The 18,643-nt window shown below is 48.4% G+C and overlaps 2 protein-coding genes across 2 annotated transcripts; one reads left to right on the top strand and one right to left on the bottom strand.

Moving 5' to 3' along the window:
* The first annotated feature begins 688 nt into the window (after positions 1-688).
* Positions 689-4,483, top strand: LOC128725716 (anoctamin-10). The gene is made up of 6 exons (XM_053819481.1): positions 689-704; positions 1,222-1,609; positions 1,677-2,874; positions 2,945-3,324; positions 3,393-3,567; positions 4,270-4,483. Exons 1-6 carry the CDS (start codon positions 689-691, stop codon positions 4,342-4,344), a joined length of 2,232 nt encoding a protein of 743 aa, XP_053675456.1. The 3' UTR covers positions 4,345-4,483.
* A 115-nt stretch (positions 4,484-4,598) lies between these two features.
* On the bottom strand, positions 4,599-18,225 carry LOC128726136 (mothers against decapentaplegic homolog 3). Its single transcript, XM_053819926.1, has 8 exons — positions 17,213-18,225; positions 8,607-8,700; positions 8,233-8,537; positions 7,862-8,139; positions 7,410-7,587; positions 7,142-7,347; positions 6,925-7,069; positions 4,599-6,847 (listed from the first exon to the last, which is right to left on the bottom strand). The coding sequence occupies exons 1-8, from the start codon at positions 17,410-17,412 to the stop codon at positions 6,724-6,726; spliced, it is 1,530 nt and encodes a 509-aa protein (XP_053675901.1). The 5' UTR covers positions 17,413-18,225; the 3' UTR covers positions 4,599-6,723.
* Between the last annotated feature and the right edge of the window lie 418 nt (positions 18,226-18,643).

Here is an 18,643-nt window from a genome sequence, read left to right as displayed (position 1 = left end):
AAAAAAACATTTGAAGTGCGGTGCGGCGGTGCAATAACGCAATTGTTGCGCTTATCGGAACATAATCCATCTGCGAGGAATAAGGTATTGAAAATAAATTGCCTCATATGGATGCAAAAAAAAAACAAATAATGGCAAAAAAGTATTCTTACTTTAGTGTCGGATATGAGAGAGTGCTACGAACATGTACACTAAATCAAAGAAATAATCGAAAGCTAACCAAATAGAGTTTGAAAAGAAATCATCGTATCTTAGTGGAAAAATTCGTTCTTTTCTTCGTCATTGTGTGTATACAATACGTCACGATTGCCACCCAGCGTTCGTGGGCCAGCAGATCGAAAATATTATTTTTAACCATCCGAGAGATCGTGCTGACCATCCCCAAGAGACAGGTGGAGAAAAGAAAATAAATTACTAATCATTTCTCAGCTGCCAATGCTGCCATTTGTGTGTTTTGTGCTACCCGGTGTTGTGTTTTCATCAAATTTCTATATTTTATCGACAGATCGCGCGTGGTGCAATAATTTGGCATTGAAACTCGTGCCAATGGTGCGGTTGTTGTAATGCGCGAAGGTAATCAACCCCCTCACCGGTACAGGCGTGTGTAGAATCAATTGACACGCCGGCAAACGCACACACTTCGAACCGGTTGACGAAGGAAATCCGCCACACATTCTCCACACCACCCATGGAAGACATTAAGGGTAAGAAATCAATCACCCTTCAGGGGAGCAGCCGAAGCAGAAGCTTCTCGATCTTACCCATACGATCGTACACGATCATGTGCGATCTCTCGTCAGTAAATTTATTTAGTTTTTATCAAAAGTTTAGCCATCGAATCGGCCCATTAAAGTGTGCTTAGTCAGCACAACTCGTCACATGCCACCAACAACGACTCGTAGTAGTTAACACACGGTTAGTCAACAGCTAGCGATGGCTTTTAGGCGGCCCCATACTCTCTGTGATTCATCCTTTCTCCGCAAAGGAACCGAACGTTTCAGTACGTCCTTTAGTTTTTTTTCCTATGGAATGGAAAACCCCCACAATTCGCGTCACCGGAATGCACCTTCCCTGCCCGGTGCACATTGCACATTACCCGAACAGTAGCGTAGTGTTCCCGACTTTGGCACGGCGATTTTTATTTCCTGAGCAAGCCCCTATCCTGAATTTACTTTTAAAAATCGTATCTAACATATTTCTTTCTATTTGCTGTCGGTATAGAAAACCTAATCCCTAGCTTGCACTTTGCCGAAAACGACGGAGAGGAGCTTGCCGAAGAGATCGGACTCCCGAGACGGGCCACGATACCGTCGCTGTTGCAGCGGAACAAGCAGATAAATCTGCTGGAGCAGATGGACCACATCGAGGAGCAGGATAAGCTAAACGAACTGCGCCAACGGAAGGGCACGGTTCGCATCGGCCAATCGAAAGCTACACATCGGGAGAAGGAACCGTCCGCAAATGAACATCCATTCGGGGAGAGTCTCATGGTGCTGGAGTTTGGAGAGAACTCACCCACCGAAGCGATCCAATGGATAGTAGACAAGATACGCGGCCGGCGTGTGGACGGTGGAATGGAGTTGATCGTGCGCAAGGAACCGCTCAGCACGTAGGTTAAAACCACAGCCTGCCAAAAGCCACTCACTAGCGTCTGATGGATGTTGGATCTCTTGCAGGGAAGGTTCGAAGATCATTTTCCACATCTCGGCGACGCACATGAAGCTGCTCGAGATCGCCGACGACATGGGTTTTATGAAGCGCACCAAAACCGGCATCATCCGCAACTTCAACGTGGCCTGTCTAGACGAGTTCATCTACGATGAGTCCATGTCACTGGAGGACATCCTAACGCCAGCTGACCGGCAGATAATCGTGAAGCACGCACTGGAATCTATCAAAGCGGACGAGGACGAACACCGGATACCAGGCACGAAGATCATCCTCTACCACGGGCAGTCGATCGTGCAGGCGGCACAGAGCAGCGAACTCATCACCAACCTGTACTCGCTGCACGACAAGCGCAAGCTGAAGGATCTGCGCCACCGGTGGGTAAAACCGAACCGCGTGCAACCGATCGACGAAATACGGGACTACTTTGGTGAGAGCGTTGGAATGTACTTCTCGTTTCTCGGCTTCTACACGTACGCGTTAGTCGTCCCGACCGTACTCGGGTTCCTGCAGCTTGGTCTCTCGGAGGAAACGGAAACGGTGCCGTTCTTTTGCGTGTTCTACGTCGTCTGGATGAAGGTGTTCCTGGAGCTGTGGAAACGCAAGAGTTCGTCCCACGCGTACCGCTGGGGTACGGTCACGATGACGAACCTCGACGAGCCGCGGGTCGGTTACTACGGTAAGCTGGCACGCGATCCCATCACCGGCAAGTGGACCCCGCAGTACCCGAAGTGGAAGACGTACGTGCAGATGTACTGCGTGACGGCACCGATCATCTTGCTGTGCATGGCTATCGCTGGGTTTGTGACGATCTTTCAGTTCTACGTGGAGGCGTACTTGGCTGAGATGTTCGGACCGGACGCGTACATTCTCTATCTCCCGTCGGTGGTAAACGCCATCTACATTGCCGTGTCGACGCTGGCGTACGATTGGTTGGCGACGTTCCTGACGGATAAGGAAAACCATCGCACGCAGAGCCAGTACGAGCGGCACCGCGTTAACAAACTGATCGTGCTCGAGTTCGTCAACAACTTCCTGTGCCTTTTTTACATTGCGTTCATACTGCAGGACATGAAGATGCTGAGAACGCAGCTCATGATGCAGCTGATCGTGCTGCAGTTTCTGCAGAACGTGATCGAGAACTTCTTCCCGTACCTCAAGAAGAAGGTTGGTCTCAAAATCGTGCGGTTGTTCGTGAAATCGAATGTAAGTTGATGTGCAGTGTTACGTGAATTCTTGGCGAAACTAATCCTGTTTGCGCTTGGGTGTGTTTCAGTACGAGAAGCTAAAGGAAGCACACGAAACGTACGACGAGATGGGTCTGCACTCGCTCGATGAGGACGACCCACGTGTTGTGCAGAACCGAAAAGAAGCAATTCTGGATGAGTACAACACGTACGATGACTATCTTGAGCTGTACATTCAGTTTGGTTACGTGGTGCTGTTCTCTTCCGTCGCCCCGTTGACGGCATTCTGGGCCATCTTGAACAACGTGATCGAGATACGGCTTGACGCGTACAAGTTGTGCAGTTTCTTCAAGCGACCGTTCGCCCGTCGCACGAAAAATATCGGTGCCTGGCAGCTGGCGTTTGAAACGTTGGCCGTCATTTCTATACTGACTAACTGCGGCATTCTCTATCTCTCGCCGCACATGAGGTGAGTCAGATTATCAGCACTTTTGTTTGCTTCCGGAAACATTCACTGTACCGTTCAATCGTTCGCAGGGAACTTGGTGCCGGGTTGAGCCGAGAATCGTACACGCTCACCTTCCTAGTCATCGAGCACGTGCTACTCGGGTTGACCTGGTTCATCTACAAAGCCATCCCGGACACGCCGCACTGGGTGCGGGTGGCTCTGGCAAAGGCTGAACACGAATCCCGCCAGGCCCTGAAGCGAGAGGTACGAAGTACAGAAGCGCGTTAGTTGGTTGTTTATGAGCTTTTTTATCATGTTAAAATTAATAATCTAATCCATCAATCTACAGCCAATTGTGCATTACGTACGTGCCACACGAAACTAACGTTTCAGTTTTATTTCACATTTTAGGACTAGACACGATACTGCGCTACCCTTCGTCATCGTCGGTTTCGTCTAGTCCTTGCAACACGACCCAATGTCCTCCTGCCATCCACCCACACACTTCCACGCCACTCCTTCAGGAACACAAATCAGAAACACGCGTCAACGGCTTCTCTCCCGTAGTTTTTTAGCATTAGCCATTTTTTTCGCATGCCGTTTGCAAATTGCGGTTAATTTTAATCCATATTTTAGCGCCATTACACACCAAACCGTGCCGTAATGTGAGTTATAGGATGAAAACGCTAACAAGAGTGATAGTTCGTATACGTAAAGGCAGTTTTCTGCAATATCTAACGGCTTTTTTTGGAAGAATTTTTACAAACCATCAATGCAGCTCGCTCGTTGACTCCTCAAAAACACTCTCAGAGCCGGACAGGAAGTCGCTGCCTGCAAGGATGCGCTTAAAGCTGCAAGGCAATACTAGAAAATAGAGAATAATGTGTGTTAAGGTTTTATCTAACCCAAGGGAACTCCACTCGGGAGGACGCCAAAATGAACGTACAGACTTTACGCTACTTACAGAACGCACAACGATCTCGCAACGTGCTGTTTCGAAGGTTTCGCAGCGTTTACGATACGCATTCGATGCTGACCTGACCGATTCTTTATGCGGCTGCCTTACCACTTTACCGAGAAGCCTGGTGCTCCAGGAGTCTGCAGTGATGTTATCTGTTAAGTAAACGAAGAATCCACATTTGGGTGCATTACGGAACTAGGTAGAAAGGAAATAAAATGTTACCATCATTGAATTACATGCGTGTTTTTTTTATCACCTCGTTGAGCCTCAACGGAAATCTTCGGATGTATCCTTTCAACGCGCACATGTTCGCATACCGATCCTTTTTCCTGGGATGTATTTTGTTGTCAGATTTTATTGTGTTTCACAAGCGCAACCTAACAAACCGCTACTAATGTTGATTTGGTTGGTTTCGTAATTCTTCTGTTTAACGATACACGGGCCTGTCCTATCGATTCACGAAACATCCACAAACGGTTCAGGGATATGAAAACAAACAGAGTTAAAACAGGAAACATCGTCTCTTCATCATTTTCGTTTGTTGTTCTTGCTGGGATTCGTGCAGGCCAACCGTTCGCGTTACCAAACCATTAGTTAGTTTTGCTTATTTCTCCAGTCCAAATCGCCTTTCAAAAGTCTATTTGTCTCACACACACGCCTTAAAAAACCTAAACGCGTAAGCCCGCCCGGGCGTATCCTCAATCTATCACTCAATTCGCAATCTATCCATCTTGAATTGCGTCTCTGCCAAGCTACTGTCCACTTGCTCTGTTCTCGAACGATGGAACTTGATTTCCTTCGCTTCGCGTTTTATGTAAGTAAGCTACTAAACCTAGCTGAGCTATGCTGAACTAAGAAAAGAAGAACATATCTAACAGAAGAAATCATACCAAACGGGGGAGGGCTGCTGCCTTATCAAATCGAATCTGTCTCTTCTTCTTTGACCTCTACGCATCGTGTAGCAGGCTCCCTTCCTAACGACACAATATGCTTAACCATGGCATCCTGCGACTCAATCCACAGTATTCTTTTTCAGTTGTTTTGTTTTATCTATCCACACTTCAGTGCCGAATTGTTTGCAAGAGTTTTCTCTTTGAGATGAAATCCCTTTAATTTTTTATTTTGTTTTGTTTTACCTTCAAACGGAGCGATACGTGTCCCGCTTAAATTTCGCATTTCTATTACACAATGTCAAAAATATATCTGTCTTCTGCTGTACATTGCTCGTTCTAGACGTTTCCCAACACGATCGGCTCGTTCTCGTATGCCTTAAGCATTTCTCACGTGTTAGCATTCACACGTGCATAAGGAACATATCTCAGGAGCACATTCTCGCCTGATTAATAACCTAATCACCACCAGGAAGGTGGACCAAGGATACCGAGGGCATTTTCTGTTCCGTTACGGCTCCCAACGTATACAAAGAAGTTGCACACCCTTCGTCTATGACACACGTGCTCAGTACACGCTACCCATCTTCTTTACACAACAACTATCCGCCCGTACATCGTTATTCCCTCCCATGCCGGGTAGGGTTTGGTTCACTTCCATTAGATCTTGGTCGCCCTTCATCAATCGTGCCGCGATTACTTCTCATTTCGCAGGTTTCTCAAACTGCCTCTTCTATTGGGTTTCACAAGGCGTACGAGCGGTGCAACTGCTCCGTACACACCCAAAGCGAATGAGGGGGGAACGAAAGTCTAGTAAAATCATAAGTATAATGTAATGTAACGTAAAAAAAAACAAACTTAATTTTTAAGCATCATCATCTATCGTTATCGTAATCGTTTTGGTTAATGCAGCATTCTAACTGCCACTGTCGACGTTCACGCGGGGTTTGTTTTTTGGGGAACTCCATGAAACGCCACGCATATCATGCCGCAAGCGGTTTCCTCTGCTTTATATGCTCTGCTACATTTTGTAACGCTCATGGTAAGGAACAAAATCGTTAACTTAAAACACGTCCGTGCCTCACGGCGGATATCACCGATGGGTTATAACACACTGCGCATTAGTACACCGAAAAGAAAAGCAAACACTCAATACAAAATTTAGCGAAAAACGTACATGTCGTTAAAGGCGTAGAAGATAAATCATTTCTCTGCGCGTTCTGCAATCAGCAGGGACTCTTGTGGTGTTGTAAAATTATTTTGAAATATAAAAGAAAGCCCGTGCAACATTGCTCCGAATAAAGCAAACGAATGTAACATTTGCTCACGGGAATTTTCTACCCAATTAGCACAACAGCGCAGAGCAGAACTTATGTTTGTCCGAATAAACTTAAACGCAAACACACGCAAGAAAAGCGTGATCAAGGTGCTTGAAACGATGGAGGCCGGAAGGTGAAGCAAAACGTCGTCCGGCGGAGGTAGAATAGGGGTAGTACTGTGCCCTAACGTCTCGGTAGCATCACAACGCGAACGGGGATGCAAAAGAGCACGGGGAACAGGTTCGCAGCCTTACGACATCGAACTACATGGCAATCGGGGTGAGCCCATCTGGGTGAGGACGCGATCCAACCACTGCAAAGGACCGTTTAAATGCAGCTCTATCCAGCACGGCGTTGAGGTAACGGTTTGTCGGCTAGAAAAAAAGAAGCAAAACATAATCAAACAACCAAATCCCACTCCTGATGGGGCCACGTGACGACGACAACTTACCGATACTCGGCTCCCCAGCCCTTCACGAACGACATCCGGATCGTGCACATGCGGGTTAGCTGGTAGACCGCCTCGAACCCATTCGCAACGGACTGCGATAGTAGGGTGGCAAATTCCTGATTGTTGAAGATCTTCAGATTGCATCCTGCGGAAAAGGAACAAAAGCGAACGCATCAAACTGCTGTCCTTGCCGGTCGTGAGATATCGCGATGCGAACCTGGTGGTATTTTGCACACCGTCGCCGGATGCCATCCGTATCTCTGATTGCAGTTGGGGCTCTGTACGAAGATGCTGGAATCGCTCAAACACTCCGCAAACACCTCACCACCGATGTAGTACAACCGGACGCCCTTACCGATGTGGCGGCGCGTCTGTTCGACCACCTCGTTCCGGTTCACGTTCGATAGCAATCCCAGACAAAAGCTGCAATGTACGATTCCGATTAGTAAGCTAGCCCTTTTCAAGAGGAAATGACTGAACCTTACCGTTCCGAGTTGGATGGGTCTGTGAACCCGTCGACGGTGATCGATGGCTGGGAGGCGTGGAACGTTTCGCCGACGCGCAGGTTCAGCTCGTAATAGCTGATAGAGCACCAGAACGCCGGCTCGTGGTACATCACGGGCTGAGCGTCCATTTCGGCCGGTGACATGCGGGACATATCGGCTAGCGCGAGGAAGGAACCAGACAAATAAAAATTAATCGTGTCATTTGGTGCAAGCGCGACAATGGGGGACGAAAGGAAGGACACAAATCAAAAGGGATCAAATGATAACATCAACGAAAGGATCACACTTCCGTGCAGCTGCTTCCCACGCAAAGTACGCTGCCATATCCAGTTTGTTCGGTTTGATGCGGTTTGATGAAGATCTTTCCGCAGGATACACCGCCGAGGAGAAACATAAATCGAAAATGAACGCAGATACCAACAATGACTCACTCATATTGTCATTCTGATCGAGCGGATCGCCGTCTTCAGACATGTAGCCGGGTGGTGGCGTCTCGGTGTTCGGTATGTTACCCACACCGACACTGACCGAGTCCATAATCGTCGTGTTGGTCGGGATCTGTTGGCCAAGTGTCGCCTCCATGTAGCACGGTGAGGAGAGCTGCTGCTGTTGCTGAAGTTGCTGTTGATGCTGCTGTTGCTGCTGCAGCTGCTGGTGGAGCTGCTGCGTGGATACTTGCGACGGTTGCGGGCTGGTTACATAGTTATCACTGGATGGTACAAGACAAGAAAAGGATGCGTTAGTAATAGCTCTTCATCCATAGACACGAAAAAGCCTATCCTTTCCGGCATCGAGAACGTACTTTAATGCGTTGTACTGTATGTTGACTGGTACGGTATTACTAAGATCGTCCAAGGTGTAGGTAACGGAGTTTTCTCCCTGAGGGTTCGATAGGTTCTTCGGCACCAGGATCGTCAGCGGCTGCTGCTGCTGCTGCTGTGCCTGTTGTTGCTGTTGCTGCTGCTGTTGTTGCTGTTGCTGTTGATGGTGCGAATGTTGCGAGTGCGATTCAATGCGGGCGTAGTGATATGGATTGATGCACACCTCGTCCTTTTTCAGATGATATGCGTACTCGCATACGTCTAGTGCTTTTAGTTCCGTCTGACTCTGCAAAGAGCAATTCAGCATAATTAGGAGACCGTTCTTTTGGCATTTTTTGGACGAGTTCTAACTTACCCGTAAATCAGGCCAACGCCACAATCGACAGTATATGACGTGAGGTATGCCTTTCTTTAGCGCAACTCCATTTTCTCCATTCGCGGACACATTTCTGCAAAGAACAAATATGGACAAGCCAACAACATTAGACCAAAGGGGAACCAAATAATGTCCACAATTAAATTTTAACATCAAAAACGTTTCGCGTTTTACCAGTGTGTTTTAATTATATCACCCGATCCCCATCGCCAATTACGAGGAGTTTTATTTTGCGCTGCAGACACCATAAATCACAAAAGGGGTAAGATAGACAGCAGATGAACGTAAAACGTAACTCCAGGCCAGTCCAAAACGGTCCGTCAATCAACTGAGCGTCAACCGTAGCCATCGGCGTAACGACAGATAAGCTAATTGAAGGCCGTAAAACAACCGTACAACAAATGACACGATTAAGTCATCAATTGTGCACTTTTGAGGAGGTGAGAGGGGGTGAGCATATGGGTGGAGGCTCAACGACCTCCACACAAAAGTATGGAGGACATGACAAACAAAACCCATTCAAAAACACAGGGACATCGCAGAACGGCAGCGAAAAAGTGCACCCCTTTTCTGGAGGAGTAAAGATTAATTCATTCGTTGCATGATTTGTTTATACAAAGTCGCAAAACAAACGCCACATGGTTGAAGGTGTTGATATTTCCGCAACAAATAATAGGTAATTATATTATCAAAGGACGTTTCAGTGACATATTCAAACGCCCTAATATCCTCTCGGGCCTCGTTTAGGATGCGATATACAGCCGATCGAAGATTCACGAACGAGAAAATGGCTTATTATAATTTTTCGACCCCTCTCACTCGGCCACACACCAAAATAAGCTTAATTTCGTATACCGTACAAATATTTCCACTTTCTCTGCCCACTTACGCCCCCGCTCGCGCGTGTGACTCATTCCATGCACACACACACATGCGATCACTTCCACAACACTGGCAAAAATGCATCATAGGAGCGCTCGCTGATGTAATTGCGTCCACAGAAAGTGGCGAACGTCCGGAAGAAGAACGCCCATGCGGACGGACACGGGACGGGACGTCCAATTTATCTTGTCTCGAGCGAGCGCTCCACCTCCTCCACGCACCCACCGAGGACGGAAAAACCCCACTTTCTCGACCAACCGTCCCCGATTCGCTAATGAGATGTGCCAATGCCGGAGAGCCCCCAGTCAGCAGAATGGCGTTGAAGCCCACGTCTTAGGCGCCAAGACTGGTTAGGGCTTCAACGAAGCGGGTTTCATCGTAATGTACTGCCAAAACCCACGCAGCAGCAGCAACAGCAGCAAGTGGCAAAGACAAGTCGAGGTGTCGCGGTTCATCGATTTATGGAATTGCAGGGCTGCCCAGCAGGATCAAGGGGAGCTGATCGCGTCAATTGTTGCAATTGTGGCCACTGGCAAACGAATGCATTTCCGTGCCCTACTACAACGATCTTGCACGGATGCACGCACAGTTCCAACTCCACTAAGGCGTGGAATTTGCCAGCGTGTTGTTTTTGTCTGCTTCTTCTGTGGTCTCTCTCTCTCCCTCGAGCATTTATCATTCGAAACAACCCACGTGTAGCACACGTTCGCACGCATGTTTTGGGTGGACTTTCAGGAAGCAATGAGGCGAAGAAGAAAACGCACAAAAAAGCAAATTCCCAGCCCAGCGACACGGTTGATTCGGTTTCGATGTAACGCATCGGAGTGCATTTTAATCGACGTCGATTTTAATGCACCAGCGACGCTGCAATTATGAAATCCATCATGATGAGGTGAGTGATCCTCGGACCAACCGCGATGTGGATCCGTTTTATGTTAGGTTAGTCTTTAGACCAACATTTTTTTCTCAATGAGGAGAAGAGTCTCAAGTTCCTTCTGCGAATCGCACCCTATTCGTCAACAAAACAAACACTAGACGATGATAATGGACATGTTTCACATTTTCCACGGGTGTGTCACGTTCGTTTCTTTTATCGTTTGATAGCGAATCAACCAGGGTTACCGGATATAGCCCGGTTCAAAATTGATATGGCAGCACAATCCTTTCACAATAGCCGGATTGCAAAAAATACTGAACCCCCTCCGAAGCGTAATTAAAACCCCATCACAGGTCGAGTCCGACTCGCCTATTTAATCTCTATCGGTTTATCGATATTTACACGTCGCTACCGGGTGTAATGTATTTATTAGTGCCGCGAAATGTCACCATCGTGCGTTTCTCCGCCTACTGAGGATGGCATCATCTTGCGTTTGTTTGCAAATGACACAACACGCCAACAAACACAAATACACACATTCTAGCACTCCCCCATCACGCATGTTTTCACCATTTTCCGATGTTTGTTTTCCACCGCGTCCTTGCATCCTTGCGAGTGCCGTTTCCCCCTCCATTATGTATGTTACACAATTCGGCGCCACAAACACACAAACGCACTTGCACGCGGCTCGTCCTAACCAAACACCAGCCGCCAACACCAACGCGCGTAGCCGGTGCACCACCGCCAGCAACCTCTCTCGCTCATCGCGCTATGTCTGGCTGGTCGAGGGAGCGAGATGTAGCCCTCGCAGAGGGCTTACGACGACACGGGGTTAGAATTTGCACCGAAAAATGAACGACCGAAAAACCAAAAAAAAAAATGCACCACCACTGGCAGCCATAAAAAGCGTCCTCCAAGCGGCGAAGGGGAGGGGGGACAAGCGGGTGCAATGGGTGCCAGGAGGATGCAATCAAATGTAGCTGAGTGTGTGCGTGTGTGTGTGTGTGAATGTGTTCCACCTCACTGGGAGCTGGAGAACCGCAGGCGAGACGGACACGGTAGACTTCTTCCCCCAGCTCACCCCCTTTTTCCACTCAAAAGGGGTTGGTTTTTCCTTTCGCTCTCACGTACACTGCCGCTCTCTCGTCTCGCTCGCACACGCTGGGAGGTTTGCAAAAATGATGCAGCCAGGAAAACGCACGCCAACAGCACAACTCTCGATTTTGCCTTCTATTCGTGCGAACATCCAACGCGAAACTGCACGCCCAGGCCCACTGTTCCCGGTGTGTTTGCGCGTACACCGACTAACCCCCACGTTCTCTCTCTCTTTTTTTCTCTCTCTCTATCTTTCCTCCCCCCAGTGCTCCTCTCCTGAGGCCTGTCTCGTATGCCGCCTAAACACACAACCCAACCGCTTTGGACCGTGGGCGCATCTCGTCATCATCGCGTTTGCCCGTTGCTGGGATACTCGCGAGAGAGCAAACGATGGAAAGGCTGTGTAGTTTTGCGTCCTTAAACACTCACACACACACAGATCACCCTCCAAAATGCGCCCTCTCTTGCGACGGAACCGTGAGAGCAGGCATGCCACCGGACGTACCGACTTGCCAAAGGGATGAAAGAGGTCCCGAGGATAGGGGAGGAGAGTAGCAGAGCACCGTGTCTAGACACCGCGGGCGATGAATTGAATGATGATGATGATGATGACGATGATGGCTGATGATTGCGCGACCGACGGTCCGATGGCATCTAGATTGCGAGAGTTGGCGATCAGTCGGCGAGCAGAACGCAAACGCACGTTTTCCTCGCGAACAAGAACAGAGTAGCCCATCGTGAAGTTTTAATTCTCTTTTTGTGGTAAGATAATCGTGCAGGATAAATACATAAATTGACGATGGTAGACAAACGCTCAACAGGACGTTCTCTAATATAGATCAATCATTTTCCACACGCCTGTAGAAACTGGATCATTTTTGTTGCTGTGGAGGCAGAGCGCGATCAAACAAAACTAAAAACATCAACAACACTCAACGCGATGAAGGAACAAGCGTCGGAAAGATGCCACGAAAGGTGGAGCATAATAAACGGGGCAGCGAAAGCACGGGAAATAAGTGGAGCATAATATACATGCTGCAGAAGCTACCCTTCGAACTTCAAACGTTCGTTCTCTCATCACCATCAAGGGGCGCGCGATGCTGCTGTTGCCTTGCTTTCTACACGTTTTGTGCGATTTAAATGTTGTTCCATTCTGCGAATGGTTTTATGGACGCCCTTCTGTTTGGTTTCGTTCGCAAGATGAGGCCCATCGCTCCTGGTGGAAGCTAGTGAAACGGGGCCAACAGAATCCATTTGTTTTCTGACGTATTTTTGTATATTGTAGTTAACGAATGAACATATATTTCTCATGCCATTAAAAGCCATGTCGTCTAAAAGGATGACACTTTTAGTCCAAAGGAAGGCTGCGTTGCTCAAACGCCAGGAAACAGAAGCCCTGAAGGACAGTACAAAATGCCGATCGAAAGTCCTTTTGTGCGAAAGCAACGAAAAAGAAACCACCTCCAAATTCCTGACGACAATGTAAGCGAATGAAGATGTGGTGTTTCAGCGAGGCGCGGTGGAAGCAAATTTATGAAAACGTGCGCATTTTATTAATTAAGCCACGTGCGCCAAACAAGGAGCACGGAGCGAACCTGAGAATCACGAGAAGCAACGAAAAAAGACGCGACCATGAACGTCGATAACGACGATATCAGGCACCACCCCAAAACCGGTATAATTAGGCAGGCATTACATGGGGCGCTTTTATCAGCTGCATCTCGCACCTGCAACCCAAGAAGGAAGTTAGCCACTGCACCAACAACAACCGGGGGAAAAGATAAGCAACAACAACAAGAAAAAACCGGCGAATTGTATTAATAAGGAAAAAACATGATGTCTGCATATTTGACCACATTCACCAATAAACCACACGCGACGGTTCGAGAGAGGTACAAAAGGATGGAAAAAGAGAAAGAGAGAGAACATATTGACCGGGAAATGAAAATGAAGTTCAACTATTCGGCCATGGCCAAAGCACGAGCCGGTCGGTCGAAAACAAAAGGCGCCACTTCGCAGTGTGTGGTGCTTTTTTTTTTTGTTATGCTGACGCGCTTGTGGTGGTAATGTTGAGAAGCATAGCAGGCGGGCTGACATGAAATTTAGCGCGTCTCAGCGTACACATAAAAGTGCACGCTCTCTCTCTCTCTCTCTCTCTCTCTCTCAGTTTCTCTACGCGGAACCCACTGAAAATTAAAACAAAAAAACCTTGAACTCAGCAAAATGGGCTTGCCAAATTTTTGTTTATCCCCCGCCCGATTCGTTCGTTTCAAACTAACACTCAAACAAACGCCTTCAACGCACAGGCAGAACATTACAGTGCCGCGTGAAGTTATGACGCAGTGCATAAGCATACATTTATGCAACTTTTGCAATGCTCAAAGTCTGTAAAATACGATAAAAATCTAAACAAACTAAACACAACTGCATTTTGAGGAATTTCCACAACTCAAACCAGGAATTTGCGAAAAAATGTACGTACAAAAGTTTTCCTAAATTAAACTAAAGACCTCGTTCGAAAATTCACACTACAAATACGCAAAACAGAACCTCTTCTCCGTCGGTCACCATGGTGACGAAGAGCATTTGATGAGTCCGCTCCAGCGGATGAATGGTTTGTTGTGCGTATAAAAATCATGCAATTCCGCCATCGGGCGTGATTACGATGATGATGATGATGATGACAGTGGAAGGCGCATAATATCTCCCGGTATGCCGTCGCGCCCTATTCCGTGGCGTAAGTTCTGCAACGGACCGGGAGCAACGAAAGCGAACTCCGAAGAACAAGAACACTACACCCCACCGAGAGAAGGAAGCGAGTGAATGGTAAAGCGTGTGAGAGATAAGAAGAGAACGATAATAGAGAAAGGGCCAGATAGCAAAGGACGAAATGAAACGGAAAAAGGAGACGGAACTTGCATTGAAAATGAACCGAACGAGCTGGAGACCGAGACTGAGGCCGAAAACAACACGCATGACACATCAACGAACGAGGGGGGTTTAATGATGATGACGGTATGATGACGGCCAGGCAACAGGGAAGCAGAGAAGCAAGGCAAGAGGGGAGCGCGGACGAAAAATAAGCAGGGACCAAAAACCGATTTCTATGCTAATTTTGAGACCGATCGCGGTGTCTCCCTCGTCTGGGGGTCGCGATGCGTCTGGGTCTGGGGGTGCATATATCTTTTTTTTATTATTTTTTTCTCTCTCACCAACGCGCGCTTTTGCATCGCGGACTCCACAAACAGAACCCTTCTTCCTCGACCTCCTAACACACCCACCACCGGGCTCTTTTACATACACACGCGCAATGACGCAGCCACAACACGTCGACTAGGGATGAGGAGATTGTGTCTAGCTTGTGTCGGAGGACGGCGAGGACATATTATGGCGCTTCCGGGAGAGAGCTATCCTGTGTCGCTTTCCACTTGAAGGGAGAAAAAGGAAGAAGCAAAGGTAACTGAACTGTGTTCGTCGAAAGAACGACAACTCGTCCAACCGGCGACGCTCGAAACTTTAGCACGCGTCGTGGAAAACACGCCAAGGGTCACTTGAGGAAAATTCGCCTATTCAGCCGTTGTCAGCACCTAGCAACCCGGTAGCAACCGTTGCTTTATGCTAGCACATTTCCATGCGCACTTTTCCGGATGAAAAACCCCACAAATCTTACACTAAAACCCGGCAAAATCTAACGCAGTGTTTGCTTAATTCTAGAACCTAAATCAGCACACACACGCTGTTCGGAAGAAAATTGGACAACCTTCACCACCAGCCAGGAAGTGAAACAGAAACCGCGCAAAGTCCCTCGGTTCGGTCGGAGCGCCAGCAACGGGTTACTATGTCGGGTCGCGCGCGTACGCAAAACTTTCACTGTCTGGCTTGTGTAGAAGCGCCCCAGCGTAGTTTGTTGGGGAACATGGAAAGTGCCAAAGAAGCCAGCAAAAAAAGGGCTAACAACTCTCGCCTACTGTCGCCTTCTTCCTTCGACTGCCATTCCGGAACATTATGAACGAAACCAGACTGGACTGGTCTCACGAGCGCGAGAGTGCGATGTTCATTTCGAACCAAACGAGCGACGTGATTTTGCTTCTAATTCCAGAAGTTCTCCGGTGTTTTTCCGGTGCGAGTTCATGCCACCGGTGGAAAGCGTTAGAAGTGACGATGCGCGCGCACATTTCCGTGACCGTTGCGTGTTGGTTCTCTCAGCGGTGATCCTTATTTTTTGTCGCCCCTACCGGCCGGTCTACGATTCATTCTGCACAAAGGCACACTCCAAGAGAAGAGGACAGGCCGGGACAGGGTGGTTGGGCGACAGACAACCATCGGGAAAACACACACACACACACAATTCAAGGGAAATGTTGTTGACCTTGTCCTCGCGGCTGACGGACGGAAATGAAAGAGCTCGTCGCGCTAAACCGAGCAGGTCCAGGAAAATGTACGAAAATGAATTTTAGCCAAAAACTCCCCACAGCGTCCCACATGGCATGTAAGAAATGGATGGTGGCATGTAAAGACCCGACTAATACAATAAGAATCACCGAGGAAAGAGAAAAATGTTCGCGCCAGACGGTGACGATCGATTTTATGTTTTCCGCCCAGACTAACCCCGTACGCAGCATAGACGGCTGGTGACGTCACCGATAAAGACCGTTCCAGCGACTGGGCGGAACTAGGTAGCAGTAAAACCCGCTAAAAGGTTGTACAGGAGCAAAGGGTTTTCTCCCGAAGAGTGTAACATATCTACAGGGGAAATGAATTCCAATGGAGACGCCCAGTTGCCATTGTTTTAGGTGAAGGAACTCTACAAAAATATCACATAATTTTTGGAAATTTATTTCTATTTTATAGTGCACAACAAATAATGAAAGATTTGGTGACATTATCGGTATTTGATGCAGAAAATAGCTCATACTTTTCAAACCGTGGGAATGCTTGATACTCCCATTCGAACAGCTCGACCTGTTTTAAAAAAAATACTATTCCACGAAAGCGTTATCGCACTCAGGGCACGGGGCAGATGATACAAGGGCACCCTTGTACACGACCGGTCACGGAAGCCAGTCCTCGAATGGGTAAATATTTGCAACACTATTCTGATCTTCACCTTTTCAGACCGCCTCAATGACGTCACACAAGTGGAAGGCCCGCTGTTTAAGCAAACACTCACGTGCGGTGGTGCACATTGTGGCATCGTGTGTTCACCCCTTCTGGATTGGTCGGTTGCGTCAAATTGAACAGTTATTATTGATAATATCGAAATGAAGAATGGGATCCTTTTTGTTTGCAGGATATAGTGGTGGATGCAGGATATAGTGATGGGTTAAAAGCTTGTAGATTAAATATAGAAAAATATCGCTCCTCAAATGTATGTGTGCACTGGAGAACCTCTCGACAAGAGCCCTATTTTCTTGCAATTCCTAATCATGTGATCAACCGTCCACCCCACAGAGGGTGCATTTCAAATGCGACGTGATTTGGGAGCAAAAAAACCCCAGCAACCGGTCACTAACACGTTTTTTCCCTAATATTTCGTCTGACGAAGACCGATACGTTTGCCCTTGATCTTTAATCACAAGGGAGTAGTAGGCCGCGAGATATAGGGAGAGAGAGTGTATATTGTGCGCTTACGCAGCTAGGATCCCTGGCATTGCCCAAACATCGTCCCATCGAGACTTGGGCGATCCTCGACCACCCACCGCTTTTCAACAACGTTCCCTCCGCTCCTTACCTGGGTATCGGTATGCATTTCGTGTGGCAGCTCTGCACCGTGAGGGCCCGCTCGAGCTCGTCGAGGGCGCTCGACTTCTTCATCTTCTTCGCCAGGCTCTTGACCGCCTTCTCGCTCCATTTCCCCTCGACGGAGTCGTCCGACGGTACCTTCCGCCAGCCGAGCAGCCGCTTCACGATCGGCGGTGTGAAGGGCAGCATACTTTCCACGGTAGGGAAAACTCGCGCACCAACTAAATACCCGCCCTGCACTTTTCGCTAGAGCCGGAGATGGACTCGCGTAACCTTAACGAGGGTGATCTTCACTTTCCAGCACACACGCGGAACACGGATCGCGGAACAATCACAACACGCAGGTAAACACACAACAAGCAATTTTTTCTTCTTTTTCTCTTCTCCTTCGCGCTGACAGTGGGGATCAATATTTGACAGCTCGATGGGCTTTTTTTTTACTTTTCACATCACCCAGCTCACTGCGCCACAACACTTTGTTGCTTTTCTCACACCCGAAGCAACGAGGAAAACTTGCCCCACGAAAAGCAACGATCGCAGCGGATCACCCCGCAGCAGGAAATGCTGACGATGCACGATATCCGCGGACAGGCTGGTATTGCGTGCGCTTCACGGCCCTCGTCGTCGAAAGTGACAGCCAGGGCCTTCGGAGGCGAAGAAAACTTCCCTCCCCGACGGGACTGTTTCTTCCCGTGTGCGTTTTCCTGCTCCTGCCTTTTCCTATTGCGTATGATTTTGATACCTCACCGCCACTCTCCCCTTCCGCACGACTTACACTTTCCACCAGCACCAGCGCGAGAACGAGAACTAGTCGCGAATTTTCAACCGCACACTTCTTCCTCTTCGTCGCAGCCCGGCGCGAACATCCGCCCGGGAGCGCTCGTTGCCTGCCCCAGCCGAAACGGGTGTGCTTTCTAAAGGACTTTCAGCATTCCGGGCACCGGAACGACCGCGAGCATCTACAAAGCGCACCGTGCGTAACGATATGCAACCGATATTTGCTGCGATCCACTTTTTCTTCCGACCGTGCGCGCGAGCGACAAAAGTACGACGTCAAAACGGGGCAAACACAATCGCCTCCTTTGCTGCGCTACACCGTGACGTCAAACGTAAATAGAAGGAAAACTGTTCGAAGGGCACCGCGCCTAGTGCAGAAAACGGTTCACTGTTTGCTCTCGGTTGTGGCGTGAAGGGCAAGGCGACTTTCTGCTTTTCTCGCTCATGACGGCTGCTGAATTTTGTAATCTGTACAGAGTTTTAGCTTTTTTACGGACCGAAGTTGTAACCGTGAGGCAGACGTTCAAGACGACGTCAGAATGACGCACAAAACGTCAAACGTGCTCCATAGGTGAGCTCCGACCTTACTCACATGATGAGCGGTGAGAAAACTGCGAATGTTTTTCTCCCTTCTCATGGTATA

This window comes from Anopheles nili, chromosome 3 (assembly GCF_943737925.1).
Source record: "Anopheles nili chromosome 3, idAnoNiliSN_F5_01, whole genome shotgun sequence".
Lineage (NCBI taxonomy): Eukaryota > Metazoa > Arthropoda > Insecta > Diptera > Culicidae > Anopheles > Anopheles nili.
The sequence above is the reverse complement of the archived record's forward strand: the minus strand, read 5'-3'. Positions and strand labels throughout refer to the sequence as shown.

Coding starts and splice junctions, on each gene's coding strand:
- LOC128725716 (XM_053819481.1), top strand. Junction 3,325..3,392: donor TATCTCTCGCCGCACATGAG/GTGAGTCAGATT, acceptor AATCGTTCGCAG/GGAACTTGGTGCCGGGTTGA. Junction 3,568..4,269: donor GCCAGGCCCTGAAGCGAGAG/GTACGAAGTACA, acceptor CGCTACTTACAG/AACGCACAACGATCTCGCAA.
- LOC128726136 (XM_053819926.1), bottom strand. CDS start 17,412: ATGCTGCCCTTCACACCGCCGATCGTGAAGCGGCTGCTCGGCTGGCGG. Junction 7,348..7,409: donor GACCCATCCAACTCGGAACG/GTAAGGTTCAGT, acceptor CGTACATTGCAG/CTTTTGTCTGGGATTGCTAT. Junction 6,848..6,924: donor GGCTGGGGAGCCGAGTATCG/GTAAGTTGTCGT, acceptor CTTTTTTTCTAG/CCGACAAACCGTTACCTCAA.